Consider the following 15,074-nt stretch of genomic DNA (forward strand, 5'->3'; position numbering starts at 1 on the left):
GACCAGAGCCTGATATCCAGGCCCTGCAGGAGTGCAGGCGGGCTTCTCTAGTGGGCAAGTGAGCCGGCACAAACCCTGACCCGATAGAGAAAAGACCTGTGGGGACAAGGTCCTACACGGTGAACATTGTGGTCAGCTGAGGCTGGGGCACTGGGCAGCTTGGCATGGCAGGGCCAGGGGCCATGTCCACCTGGAAAGAAACCAACCCAAGGATTCACAATGGAGCTGATCATGTGAACAATGCAGCACTGGCATGACTCTTTATTCCAGGATTTAGTGCCCTTACAGGGGGAGCCAGGGCTATGGTGTGGGAGCACAGGCGCAGCCATGGAAGAGCTTTTAGGGGCATTGAGGTGAAGGCCGATAGGCCCCAAGGGGCAGGGGCAGGCCGTAATGATACAGGAACCCGCAGTGGCTCCTCTGACCCCCAGGCCTGGGGGTCATTTTTATTAGAGGTGGGGAAAGACTGGATGAAGGACAAGTGGGGAGAGCCCTCCTGGGCACACCCAGCCACCTAGCTACAAGACAAGGACACTGTGTGTAACGAAACACCCAGAAGGGACAGTGTAGATGTGGAGGGCAGGCCCAGAAGGTGGCCTCCCCAGGGGCTGCTGCTTGCTCAGCTTTTGGCGGGCGCCACAATCCCCTTTGTCGTCTTCTTCAGATGGTGGTAGTTGGGCAGAATTTTCATCAGGAAATCCAGCTGGAGGGTTTGGGGCTGGGAACAGAAGACAGGTTAGGGTTAGGGTTAGAAATCTAATTCTAACCCTAAATGCCCATTAGTAACACACAACCAGAGTCCAGGCCTGCCCCAGGCCTGCCCTGCCATGGCCCAGGCCCGAGCACTAGCTGCCCCCATGACCACCTGGGGAAAGAAGCCCTCTTGGCTGAGAGACCCTGGACAGCCCCGGAGGCCCTCTCCCTGATGCCTCAGGGGGAGAGTGCCCATAGCAGGCAGCCACGGGGGCTGAGATGACCCCTGGGTGGCAGCAATGCTCAGAGCCTGCAAAGCCCACACATTTAGCTACAAACTCCAGCCCATCTGCCCCAGAAGCAAAGCAGGACTCCAAGGGACGGGGTGCACCTGAGGTCTCTCTGTCTGGACCCGGCGAAGGCAGTCGGCCCCGTAGATGACGGTGTTCTCGGGAATCACTTCGAAGGTGTTCAGAGTGCAGCAGGCCCCGATGATGCAGCCACTCGTCAGGATCACGTTTCTCCCCACGTGGGCTGCAGACAAGGACAGGCTGTCAGCAGGGAGGGCCCCAGAAAGGCAGGGCAGTGGGGCTCTAAGAGGGCCGGGGGAGCTCCAGAGGCAGCATCTACCCAGGAGGAAGGAGATGGGGCAAGTGGAGACCTGCACACCCAGCTCTTGTTCATTCATGTGTGCAGCCCATCCTGGGCTCAGGAAAACAAGGCAGGGAGCCCCGAGATGCTCTGCTGCACCTGCTGGGCCCTTCGGAGCCCATGACCTTGGGCAAGACAGAAGGACTTGAGGCTGTGTTCTAGCTCAGCAAACTCTGATGCCACTGGGCTGAATCAGAAGGAAAGGGGGAAGAAGGCTGTTGAAACCAAGGTCACAGGGTGGGCGGGGTGGGGGTCACAGGCAGAAGAAAGCAAAGATGAGGGGCTGGGAAAAGGGGTCGGATGATGATTTTAGCTCAAAGGCTGGAAAATGGGCACAACGCAGAAGGATTCTATGAGGAAGTATGGCACTGGACCAAGCACATGCTGACCACTGTGGCTTCCTCCCTCCTGTCCACCAAGGGAAGTCCTTGGGCCTCCCACACCAGCGCGGTTTCCCTCTCAGTTGTGGCCTTCAGAAGCTGCTGCCCTCCTTCTCTGGGCTGTTCCCCTGTGCCCACAGTGCCAGGACCAATGCAGAGGCCTTCTCTCGGTCCTCCTCCCTGGCCTCTGCAGACTGAGACTGCTGATCCCCCTCCTTCTCTGTAGGTTTGGGGGACACCCGCCCCTCTCCCGGTTCTCCTCCTCTCTGACCATTCCTTCTCTGTCTCTTCTGGATCATGCCTCCAACCAGAGCTGTCCCTCAGGGTTCTGTCCTGGCCCTCTGTTTGGGGGTGTCATTGCCCCCATGGATTTAATGACTATCCCTAGGCTAAAGACCAAAGCCTTTGCTGGCCTTCTGCATCACCTCGCTGAATGTCCAACAGACACATCAAACTCAACACGTCCAAAACGGAACTCCTCATCCGTTCCCAATCCCCAGACCAACCCCTTCCTTTTCATTGTTGAGGGTGGGCACTCCCTCCCTTCCCCAGGCTTCCAACCCAGGGGCATCCTGGGCTCCTCACCTCCTCATGCCCACAGCCAAGTTGCTGCCCAGGCCAACTGACCCCTCCTCTGATGCCGCTCCTGGCCTGGTGCAGACCCTCAGCAATGGCTGCTAGAGGTGGGGGGCGCCTGCCTCAGGTCTCCCCCAACGATGGTCCATCCTCCATTCAGCCTCCAGGGGCCTTCCTAAAGCCCAGGTCTGACCATGTCACCCTCGCCCCACTCCCATAAACTCCAGTGACTCCATGGCCTCCAGAAGTCAACATACAGACCTGTCTGTCACTCATTGTCTGCCCTCCCTCCCCTCCAGTCTTCCCATACCTCACCTCCCACCACATCCTCTTCCACTCAGTGACCCTGGCCTCCCCCCACCCCAAGCTCTGGCCTACTCCCCTCAGCTCCAACCTCCCCACCTAGTGACCCCGGCCTCCCTACTGAGCTCTGACCTCCCCACCCAGTGACCCCAGCCTCCTCCTGAGCTCTGACCTCCCCACCCAGTGACCCCAGCCTCCTCCTGAGCTCTGACCTCCCCACCCAGTGACCCTGGCCTCCGCTCCTAGCTCTGGCCTCTCCCTCTCAGCCCAGAACGTTTTCTCTCCTCTGCTCTGACCTCCCTCTGAATCCCAGATAAGGTGCCACTCCTACAGGAAGCCACCCTGGCCCTCCTCCTTCTGTGCACTCCTGTCTACAACCCGTATACACACGGTTCTCTGCTTGTGTGAAATCCCTGAGGTCAGGGAGTGGCTTTGGCCTCTTTTTATATCTTCCCCCTCCGCCCTGTGCTCAGCCTGGTGCCTGGAACACAGTAGGTGCTCAATAAAAGCTCATCAACTGGTTGGCTAATACTTCACAGAAGGATCCTTCCTGCACAGTTGGCACATGCTCAGTGCCAGACCCAGGGGCAGCTGAGCATAGCTCAGTTCAGGCTTGCAGCAGGAAGGGCACTTCCCAGCCCAGAGAGGGATCCTCACGGCTGGGGGGTCCTGTCACTTCCATGGCTGGGAAGGAGCAGCACCAGAACTGCCATCTACATGAGGTGGCTCCTGCTGCTCCTGACCCTGACAGTCCTCCCTGCAAACCTGACCAGATTGCGACCCAAAGTCTGGCACGGTGTGAGGCACACAAGGCTGGCTGGCATCTGCACAGCATGTAAGGGGTGGGCGCATCAAGGCCATCCTGGGTCAGGCCCCAGAGCTTCCAGATGGCTACAGTGCCAGTTTATTATACCTACTTCCACAGAATCTCTGGATCCAACCCCTCCTTTCTATCCAGCCAGCAACCATCTTACCCCGGCTCTTCCTGCCTCTCATCCAGGTGACTATCACAGTCCTCACCAAGCTCTCCCTTCATATCTGACCTCCCTGAGCAGCCAGAGTCCCCTTCCTTACGCTCAGATCTGACAATGGGTCTCTAGGATCAAGTGTGAAAGCCTTCTCATAATGTGCCATCTCCCCTCTCTGCACCTTTGCCTCGGTCCTTCCCCACACCTGGCGTGCCCTCCTCTCCCACCCTGTATGTGGCTTCTTTGTGCATATTTGCATTAATTTACTTTATAGCTCTGCTCTCTGCATTTGGCTCTAGCCACACTGTCTCCCCATCAGAAAGTAAGGTCCCTGGCAGCAGGTATGGTTTCCTTCTTTGTCCTTGTACCCCAGCCTTGGCACACAGTAGGTACTTAATGAAGGCTGGCAATGACATTTACCTTTGGATTCGATGACATTGTTGTCTCCCATCTTCATGGCCTCAGAGTCTGGACATGAGGGTTAAGTAAAAGACGATGCCAACAATGGAGAGAATTGCAAAAGATGCAGCAAATGCAGATGGGCCAGGAGGGGAAAGTGAGTGCGCTCTTGCTCTGCCTCCCACCCTGCCCATCCCACCCAGCGGGGCCTTCCCTGGGCCTGGAGAGTCGGCCTGAAAGTGCTCCCTCAGCTGGAGGTCCCACACTTTGATTAGGACAACGCTGAGCAGGTTTGCTGAGGACCTGAGGTCACATCCTCACAATCACCCTGGGAGGCAGGTGGAGGTGAAGTGACTTGCCCAGGATTACCCAGCTGGAAAGTGCCTGGGGCCAGACTTGAACTGGGGTCTTCCTGGCTCCCAGGTTAGCAGTGCCCTGCTCACTGGGCCACAAGCTATAAACTTCAGTGGAGAAATCAAGGGGAGGATTGATGCACACTGAGCGCTGGTGACCCCCCCCTGCCCCACGCCTGCTACCGGCTTCGGTAATCCCCGCATCTCCAGCCTCAGCAGATTTCCACTTAACTCACTGAGCCTGTAAAGCTGCTGCAGGAGAGCAAGGTGGTGCTGGTGGGGTCTGCATCTGCAGCCAGGGCTCAGGGCTGGAGCTTGGGCCTTGTGCCCAACAAGGCCCACCCCAGGCAGAGATCAAGCCCGGGATACCAGGAAACCCTCCTGTGGGCTCCCAGGACTCCTGAGGAGAGTGCGAGCCCCAGCTACCAACCAGGAAGGAGCCCCATATCCAGCGCCATGTCAACGTTATCATAGCAGGCATGGTGTCATAGGAGAAAGGCAGCTGCCCTTGGGGTGGCGTCCTCACTGCAAAGGATACAACAGCCAACTTCAAAGACGTTGTTGGTGCCAATGATCATCGGCTTGGGCTCCACCCCCTCCGTGTCAGGGACGATGTTTTCAGGGTATCTGTGGAAGGGACAAACGTTTCAAAAAGCTTTCACCGAACACATTTCCCCCATTAAATGTTTAACCACGGTAAACCTCAATCACACAAGTATTTGTTTCTGGACCCAAGCGTTTCCAATTTTCAAATGAAGAGGAAGGAAGGAAGAAGGAAGGAAGGAAGGAAGGAAGGAAGGAAGGAAGGAAGGAAGGAAGGAAGGAAGGAAGGAAGGACGGACGCAAGATTTCAGCAAAACTCCAGGTAGGTGAGCATTAGACAAGTCCTCGGAAAATATCCCTGGGAGGATGGACAGGATGGGAGGGGACGGGAGGGGGCGGGACAAGACGGGGAGGGGGGGGCACCGCGGGATGGGAGGGGGCGGGATGGGACACGGAACTCAAAATTTAAAAAAAAAATAAAGAATAGCTATCAGGGGAAGCTAGACCCAAAATGAGCTCACTAATGTGTGTGTGAGAGGCCCTAGTGCTAAGGCAAAGGGCCATTTTCCAAATGCTGGCTGGCTATACGTCATCGGCTACAGGGTTCCTGCTAATTGGACTGCACAAGGCTGTCCAAGACCCATAAAAAACTGAGAAGCGCCAAGGGAAAACCAAAACATGACTGGCATCCTGAACATCCAAGATGGGCACCTTTCAGGGCTCTGGGACACATGTTCCATGCCCTGCTGCTACTATGAAGGAGGAGGCCAGAGGACCTCAGGACCTTGGTTCCCCTTCAGAGGCTGGCAGGATAATGTAGGTGTTGCCTTTGGAGGGAGGCTGACACCAGTGGCCAGCCCATGGTCAAGGGTTCCGTCAATGGCAGAGCCATGAGTGAATCCAGACCACCTGACTCCTAGTCCAGACTGGCCCCTGCCCCAACCTCAAAGTTTCCAGAGCACACAGAGTCTGGTTCATTAATAAATCGCAGAGACATGCACACAAACACAGACAAACGAAAGGCCTCAGACAGAGGACTCTGGGATTCATATCCCTCCTCTGACACTGACTAGGTGACCCTGGTCAGTCTGTACCCTCCACAGGTCGGGAGGTCGGCTTGGGATGCTAGGATGGATTGGTGGCATCACGGAAGGATGGCTATCTGCTTCAGGGAGAGCACTGCCCCATTCTGACAAGACCAAAGATCTTTCACATACACTCTAATGAAGAGGGCCTCCTTCTTTCCAAACCTGGAAGATTTTTCACAGGCCGTTTAAGCATAGTTTTAAGAGCTAACAAGTGGATGGAAATTAAGAGTTAAATTTCTGCAATCGGAGCCTGGCACAGGCAGTGTTGCTCAGTGGGAGAGGCTCTCCATCCCACCAGCACCAGGTGAGCACTGGGAGCCAGCACTGGAGGGGAGCAGGCCCCAAGCCGGGATGTCTGTTTCTCAACTGGCCTCAGGCCTTTCTCTCTGGAAATGGAGGGAACTAGGCTAGCTGGCCTCTGAGGTCCTGTCCCGGCCTAGGTCTGTGACCCTGCCATCGTCCTAGCTCCAATGGCCAGGAGACAAAAAGGAGATGCAGCAAGGATAGAAGGTGAAAGTCAGTGCTCTGTGCTTTGGGCCCGAGGCCTGGTTCGTGACTTCTCTAAATCCCAGCAGTTTGGTGGAAAAATGCGAAGGGTGGAGATTCACCCAATCTGTAAAACCTCTCTGCCCAGAGTCATCATCCCAGCCCTCCTCTGCTTCTCTCCCTGGGCAAAGGCCCTCCATCTGAGTCCCAATACCCTCCTGGTCCCCAGGAAGCTGAGCTGGGCTGAGCAGGCCTCTCCTTGGGCCACTGGTCAGTCCTTCAGGGTGGGCAACTGGAGATGTGCCTCGTGGGGCTGACCATCGCAGAAGCTTGTACTCACCCATTGATGATCAGGGCCTGCTCTTCGATGAGGTTACCTTCCCCAATTACTATTGGCCCAGCTTCAGCGATGATGCGGGCCTTCGGGTGGATCACTGTCCGAGGGCCTATGGAGGAAGCGAGACAGGACATTATCACTGTCCGAGTTTCGGGGGCTTCAGACAGAAATGCACAGACTCTGGGGAGAAACAAGACCCATGTCCTTGCGACAAACTGAGATATATTCAGGATATATCCTCTGATAAAGTGGAGAATAAGACGGAAGAGCAGGTTTCCCACGGGTGCCTGACTTGCCACCTTCACACCTTCATACTGCCACAACACTGGTCTAGAGAGGAGGGGAAGTGGGCAATGCTGGCCAGGTCCGGGACCCTCATGTTTACCAACAGGAATTTATCAGATAGTAGCACTGCTGGACACGGATACAAAAGATAAAATAGAGATTATTTTCACTGGAAAGAGGCAGGGGTCCTGGGATCAAATCCCTACTCCCAAATCTCTCCTACTTGCTCCCAGTGTGACCTTGGGCAAGTCCCTTCCCCTCTTGTTCCTCAGTTTCCTCCTCTATAAAAGGAGGGGCCTGGCCTAAATGAGCTCTAGATTGGTGACCCTATGGCCTGCCCAAACAGCCCAAATCTGACAGGGCAGGATATAGGGCAGGAAGAGGTGCCCCAAGCTGGCACAGACTGGGGACCCAGGCACGGGGCATGTGGGGACAGGAGAACAAAGACATTTGTTAGGGTTCAGTTGCTGGCTGGGAGGAGCTGGATCTTGGGGGCCCTGAATGTCAGGTCACTGTGGGGTCTGGACTTAGCTTATGAGGCGACTTGAGGGACTTAAGTAGAGGAATCACATGATCCGATCGATCTTGGCATTGAAGGGTGGGCACTGGGAGCTGGGGGGGCCTGGTTCTATCCCCTCCCAAGTGACAAGGAGCCTTTGGGAGAGATGATGCCCCAACCTGCCCACAGTCTACCTCATTTTACAAGTGAGGAAACTGAGGCACCGAGGGATGGGTCCCAGAGGTAGTGACTTGGGGAGCATAGATTTGGAGCTGCAAAGTACCTACAGATGATCTAATCCAAACTCCTTTCCTATGAATGAGGAACAGGCCCAAGGGAAGTGAACTGACTTCCCCAAGGCCAGGCAAAACCAAGATTTGAACCCAGCTGCTATAACTCCAAATTCTGAACTCCTTCTACCACAGAGGGATCAGTCATCCTCTCTGCAGCACTGAGAATAAGTTGGCATTTTTCTGTAGCCCTTTTTGTTTACAAACGTGGTCTGGGAGGTGGGTTAATAGTACGACTCCCATTTTACAGATGTTCAGGGGCTGCGGGGGGGTACAGCAGGGAAGTGGCAGAGAGTGGATTTGAACTCAGGTCTTCCTGACTCCAGATCTGGTGCTCTCTCCACTGCGGCACTGCCAGCTGCCATGGCATCGACCAAGAACTGTCCTTCCTCCAGGGGAAGGGGAAGTCAGACCCAGGGGTGTCTCTGGGGAGCTCTGGTAGAGCCCAGGAGTGGGGGTGCTCCAGGGAAGAAAGGAGAAGAGAGTTCCGCCCGATGAAAGGCTGGCAGGTGAATTCAGGCTCTGCCCATCTGCAATTGAAATGGCCCTGTCTGGGTGGGAGAGACACCTTCCCACTGCTGGGGCAGAGAGAAGAAGAGCCGTGGGTGCAAGGGCCGGGAGGCGCTCTAGAGCTAATTCTGTTTGAAAGGAGACACACACACTGTCTCTCTCTCTCTCTCTCATGCTCTCTCTCACACACACACACACATACTCTCCTAAGAAGGTCTGAGATTCCAAAAGAACAGAAGGAAACCTCTGAGCAGGGAAGGAAAGCCCAATCTCCCCCTGCCCCAGCACCTTGAGGCCTCCCTCTAAGCACAGGAAGGGATGCCAGGGCTGGTTGCCATGGTGATAGGGTTTGCAGAATGCCCTTTCATCTAAGGGATAGCTCTCTGAGAGGAGCAGGGGAGAGCCAAGCGTGAGAAGCCAACACAAAGGATCCAGACTGAGCATTGGCCCCTGTGAGCCAGGCTCTGGGTGGGAGAGGACAGGGACCAGAGCACCGTGGGGAGAGGGGCATGGCCATGGAGAGTGGGGCGTGAATCAGAAGACAGACACAGGCAATGGGCACCCAGTTTTCAGCTCCTTTCGGTGCTATTTCCCCTGAGAGAAGGCAGCCAGGCCCTGTCTTTCTTTCCGCTCTGTTTGTCTGTCCCTGGCACACAGCAAATGCTTAATCAATGTTTGGGGCCTCCCTGCCCATCCTGCTCCCCCTCGGCCCCTTGAGTGTTCTCCATTACTGGATCTGTGGCCAACACCCTCTGATTCTGCCCCCTGTTATGGAGGGGCAGGGGTGAGCTCTTCTTTGGGCACACTGGACACATGCTTCCTCGGGCCCAGAGAAGGTAGGGCATCCACCCTCGCTGTGACTGGACAGTCCCTGACCCCTAGAATTCTTAACCTTCCTTCAATCCTAGACCCCACTGGAGTCTGGTGAGGCCTGGAGATGCCTCATCAGAATCTCATTTTTCAATGCATAAAGTAAAACATAGAGAATTACAAGAGAAACCAACTATGCTGAAGCACTTATAGAACATTTCTAAGAGGTTCACAGACCCTGGCTAAGAGCTGCATCCTGCACTGGCTCAACTCCAGGACAAAAGCTTCAAGAGCTCTGGGCACAGGGTGGAGGGATTGGCGCCCCTGCCTGCTTGCAGGCACTCAGGATGGTCTGGCGATTTTCTTCCCAAACATGCTGAAATGAAAATTGTGGCTGGAGCTAGCAGCCTTCCAGGGCGAGCAGGCCTTGACCCAGGAGAGGCATTCCTGATGGATGACTCCCCTCTGTCTGTTCTAAGCAAATAGCAGCTCTTTTCTGCCTGGGCCAGGTGTCATGGTATACATCGGTGAGTATTGATTCAGAAGCCCAAAGACTTTCCAAACACTTTTGCGATAAAGAATTCCCTGGGCCACACCCTAGCTAGGCACACAGGGCAGATAACCGCCCAAGAGAAGGGCTCCAGGGGGCTGTAAGGATCTCAGGTCACAGCCACAGGAAGAGCCACCAGCCAGAGAGGTCTGCGGCACTGAAGAGGACTGGGGGAAAGAAAGGGCAATCCAGCACCCAGGCCACCTGTGCCTGACCCAAAAGCAGGCCGCCCAGAGTCAGAACCACGGTGGGAGCTGGGCCAGCCCAGAAGGTCCAGTACCCAGGCACCCCTAAAGGGTCCAAGTCACAGCAGGAGAAACGGTCTGGGCAGCACTCACTACCAGTACAGTCAGCAACATCGGGTAGGGCCTGTCAGGGCATGGCCACAAAAGCCAACTCCATGTTTGGGCTGGGGGGCATAAACAAGGTTGAGGCCAAACCTAGGAATTCCTGGCCAAGGCGGAACCTGCCTCAACCGTTCCACTGAAGCCCAAGCCGGCCTGGCTCAGTCCACCATTCAGGAGCACACAAGATGCAGTCAAAGCCAGCACAAATCCCCAGTGTAGACACTGAGCCTGGAGGTGGGGAGGGGGCGGGGAGAAAAGAAGAAAACGGCCACAACAACCAAGAAATCCAATGGCCCCATGAGGAGGGGAGCTTCAGCCGACACAACATCCGGACCACACAGATGCCAGAGAGCTTGGGGGTGATGGAGCCAGGGAGACAGAACTGTATCCCTGAAGGAAGGGCCCCGGGAGCCAAGGACAGACACCCTGCAAACCAAAGGAGGCCAGATGCAAAGCAGGGCCAAAGAAACACACTGGGCTGTGTGCTTCCCACACACCCCTCCTCTCCTTTGTTTACTAGAGTTTTCATGCAATAAAGTTTATAAACAAAGGGAAACTTAAGAAAGACCATTTCTGGCAAAGACTCTGAAATTGAGGGGAAGTCCATCAACTGGAGAACGGCTGAGCAAGCTGTGGCACATGAGTGGTGGGTAGGAGTGATGGGCAGGGTGCTCCGAGAACCCAGGGAACCTTCTGTGAACAGATGCTGAGCACAGCACAGCAAGCAGAACCAGCAGAGCAGGACGCAGTCACAGCCACGCGCGTGATGGCCGACGGTGACACACTAGGCTCTTCTGGCCAACGCAAGGACCTAAGACAGTTAAGACTCCTGGTGGAAAACACCATCCGTGCCCAGAGACAGAACCAGGGGTTCCGAGTGCAGAACGGAGTGCACTCGTTTCTATTTTTTTATGCTTTTTTCCTTTTGTTCTGCTTCTTTCACAACTAATGTGAAAACAGATTTCACGTTACTGCACGGCTTACGTTTAGGAAGAGGGGAGGGGAAGGAGAGGTGGAGAAAAAGCTTTAAAAAAGAGATGTTGAAAATTGCCTTTACATATGATTGGGAAAAACACTTACAGGTTAAAAAGACCCTTGGGTTCTCATGGGGCCATTTACTAGCAGTCTGATCCTGGGCGAGTCCACTCTGGGCCTTTGTTTTCATTAGGCCAATACTCGGACAGGACCAGAAAACCCCACGAAAGAATACAACCCAACCCCCCACCCCAGGGAGGGTGCGACTGGCCCTTCCGTCCTCTGCTGCAGACATCTGGCCAGACCGTGCCAGCTTCTACGTTGCCAAGGAATGTTATAAACAAATCTTCCTTTCTTCAAACAAATGAATCACATGCAATGGAAAGATCACCAAGCTGTCTGGTTACCGGTGACATGGCCAGAATGGTAGGAATGCACATACAGCTCATGGTAAAGGAGGAAAGCAGCTGGCCTTCCTCCAGAGGGGAGAGGAAGAAGCACTTATTAAGGACCTACTATGTGCCAGCTGCTTCATAAACATCTCTTGCCATCCTTACAATGACGCTGGGAGGTAGGTGCATTGTCAGGGATGGATGAGGAGACTTGAGGCCAAGGGTGGTGACCAGCCTTGCTCCACACGTCCAGCTCTCACAGAGTACTTACTGCATGAGCCTCTCTGTGGACAGCTCCGGCTGCTCAGGCCTCAAAGGGAGCTCGGCCCTTAGCAGGTGATCCACCCCCCAGGCACACAGCCATAGGAACAACACAAATCCTCCGGGCAGGGAAAGTTTGGGATTTTCTGCCCTTCTCCCCCATAAATGAGAACCACTCCATTATACAGACCCACATCAGAAGTTGTCTTCTAAACAATGGCTATTTCTGAAGCTCTTAAAATTCCGCTATCTCTGCTGTGGGCTGAATTCTACATGTGGAGAGCAGCGAGAAGAATAAATTGTTTATAAACTGCTCTGGGGCAAAAGAATTTACTGGCTGACTAAAGTGCTCTTTGTTTGATTTGGTCAGGACCTGAGTTCAAGCATTTCCTTCTGCTACAGGCCACTGATGGAAGATGGAAAGTGGGCAGTGAGCTAGCAGTCCGAACAGCCCCGTGGTCAAACGAAGGCCAGCAAGGTCTTTGCATGAAGAGAAGCCATGGACACCTGGGTCAAATAGGTGATCTTCTAACGCTGACCTTACAAAAAGGCTTAAGACAGGAAGGAATGCAGTAGTAACAAAGCACAGAAAGGATGACCATGAGAGCTACAAGTCTACTTAAATCCTGGACCCGGCGATGGAGGGTCACTGTGGCGATGAGAAGAGGCTGCTGGCCTTCCCTCCGCCTTCATCCTGACTCCCCTTTGGAGCTGGGGGGACACAGAGAGGGGTCACGTGCAGCTTGGGATGTGGCCTGTCCACGCTTCTGAGGATGCTTGGCCACGTCTCGGTCTGTCAGGCCTGTCTGGGCAGCAGACGGTTCAATAAATGACAAACCTCTGTTGTGCTAACGCTGCTGCCTCACCTGCAGGGCCTGCTCAGGGATGAGGAAATCAGTGAGCTCCCTGCAGCCCAAAGTCAGCCCCGGAGCCCCCCCGTGCCGGCCTCTTACCTATGGTCACATCGCCCCTGATCTCGCTCTCCACACACACCACTGCTCCCGGAGCTATCTTCACACTGTAAACAAGAACACAAGACTCACTGGTGCTAATGGGTGCTTCCAGGGTCTGGGATTTCTGGTGCAGCCGTGCCCCCTGTGCCCACAGCCCTGGGCCTGGGGGCTGGGGGGCTCTGCTAGGCTCCAGAAGAGGGTGTACTTAGAAACAGTAGGCGCCTTCCCAGGCTGTAGCCACTTAACCAAGGTTTCAGGCCCAAATCACAGCCAAGGAGGACGTCCTCTGCAAGGTCACTGTCCTGTGCTTGCTGCTTCTGCGGGCAGGGCAGGGCCCAGTGGTGCTGCGGGGCACAGAGCGCTGGCCCTGGTCCCGAACACTCATGTTCCCGACTTCAAACCCAGTCTGGGACACTTCCTAGCTGGGTGACCCTGGGCAAGGCACATCACCCCGCTTGCCTCAGTTTCCCCATCTGTAAAATGAGCTGGAGGTGTCTCCGCCCAGAAAACCCCCAGGGGGCCGGGGAGAGTCGGCCAGGACTGACTGAACCACGTGCGCCACACTGACAGATACAATGTATCCGCTCCGAGCCTCGCTCCGGAGCCCCCAGGACCGAAGGCGGCTGCCAGGGGTCTGGCTGGCTCGTGTCGGGGCCCGGCCAAGCCTGGCACGCAGCGGGCCAGGTGGGGTGGCGGGGGTCACCCCGACCAGGAGCCTCGGATGTCTGTGTGCCCACGGGCCTTTGAAGCCCAGCGATCGGGGCGACCTAAACTGGCCCGGGCACCGGGAGGGCATCCCCATTTCGGAGATCAGGGGGCCGAGGCTGGTGGCGCCTTGCCCTGAGGCTCTGGCACACAGCAGGTGCTTAATGGCTGCAGGCCCCTTTGGCCGGTTAGGCCTCAGTCAGCCCTGGGTAGCTGTCGGAGCTCCGGGTATTGCTCCTCCCTCCTCTCCCTTGGCTCCCTCGTGCCCCCGGACCTGACACGTGCTCCTTCGGAGGCTTCTCTCCACCGCCCTCAGCTCCAGGGGGAGGAGCCACTAGGGCCACGTGACACGCCGCTCCCACCCAGGCCCCGCCCCGCGATTCCCTAGACTCCTACAGGCCGGCCTCCCTGGGAGAAGCGCATGCGCTCTGCCGAGACCCCGCCCTGCCGGAGCTACTATCCTCCCCGGCCTGCGCCTCGGGAGGGTTGGTGGGGGGGGTCTTGGGTCGGGCTTCCTCTGGCTCCGCCACAGCCCGTAGGGCAGGAGGGGGAGGGCGGAATGGGACGAGCGAGCGACGCTGGGCGGACTCACCTCTTGGAGATCTTCTCCGTCATTTTCCCTCACTCCCGGGGCAGATACACCGTCGCATCCAGTGAGGGTGGGGTCAGCTCTGCGCTCGACTCGTCCGCTGCCGGTGGGGTGGAGAGCGCGTGCGCGGTGGGTAGGATGCGCTCCGGGCTCCATTGTTTAGCCTGACTGGCGGTGTGAGTCACGGCGCATGCCCAGAGGGGCGGGGCGAGCCGGGGCGGGGCGGAGGGAATGCTCCTGGGCGGGTAACTCCGCCCCCGAGCGGCACAGAGGCGGAGTGGCAGCCTCTCGTGCCTCAGTTTCCCCTGGGGAGGGATGATCAGTCCAGAACGCTGTGTGCCCCTGAGCGGCTCTGCCCCTGCCTGGGCCTGCCCCCCGGGGGTCCGTGGCGGGGGCCTGTCGGGGCCGGCCCTAGGCTCCCGTTCTGCCGGGCCCCCGGTCCCCCCGGCCCCGCTGAGCGCGGTCCCCGCCTGCGCTCCAGGCCCGAGGCCTGCCCGGGGCCGCTGCCCTCCTGACGCGCTGTGTTGGGGGGCTCACCCAGTGGGGGTGCCCGCCTGCAGGAGGGGGTCCCCTCGCCCCCAGCGCTGACCTCCCCGGCTCCCCGGGCACGACGCCCGCACGGCCTGTGCGGTACCCGTGGGGGGATGGGAGCCGCAGGGGAGCCCCCGGAGCCCCGCGGCCCTGGGGGCCCCCCCTTCCCAGCCCCCCCTCCCGGCCGCCCTCCTTCCCTGAGCCCGCTCAGACACTGCCCCCACCCGCGGCCTGAGACTTGTCTACCCAGGCACGCTTGCACCCTAGCCTGGTGAGGGGGGCACGGCAAATGCAGCTGGCAGGAGCCGGCTGGGGCTGCGGAGGACGGCCGGGCCCTGCTCCCGTTGCTAGGCAGGCACGCGCGTCGGCTGTGCCAGGCGCGGAAGAGCCCCCCGAGGCTGCTGACGTCCGCCCCCCGCCCGGCCGCCCCCCGAGGCTGCTGACGTGCGCCCCCCCCCGGCCCGGCCGCCCCCCGAGGCTGCTGACGTGCGCCCCCCCCCGGCCCGGCCGCCCCCCGAGGCTGCTGACGTGCGCCCCCCGCCCGGCCACGGCCGCCCCCCGAGGCTGCTGACGTGCGCCCCCCGCCCGGCCGCCCCCCGC

General features: G+C 57.5%; 1 protein-coding gene across 1 annotated transcript; it reads right to left on the minus strand.

The window, feature by feature from the left end:
* Positions 1-229: 229 nt before the first annotated feature.
* On the minus strand, positions 230-14,139 carry DCTN6 (dynactin subunit 6). The gene is made up of 7 exons (XM_072625517.1): positions 13,947-14,139; positions 12,650-12,714; positions 6,781-6,886; positions 4,862-4,950; positions 3,992-4,039; positions 1,085-1,227; positions 230-718 (listed from the first exon to the last, which is right to left on the minus strand). Exons 1-7 carry the CDS (start codon positions 13,967-13,969, stop codon positions 620-622), a joined length of 573 nt encoding a protein of 190 aa, XP_072481618.1. The 5' UTR covers positions 13,970-14,139; the 3' UTR covers positions 230-619.
* Positions 14,140-15,074: the final 935 nt, after the last annotated feature.

This window comes from Notamacropus eugenii, chromosome 7 (genome assembly GCF_028372415.1).
Source record: "Notamacropus eugenii isolate mMacEug1 chromosome 7, mMacEug1.pri_v2, whole genome shotgun sequence".
Classification (NCBI taxonomy): domain Eukaryota; kingdom Metazoa; phylum Chordata; class Mammalia; order Diprotodontia; family Macropodidae; genus Notamacropus; species Notamacropus eugenii.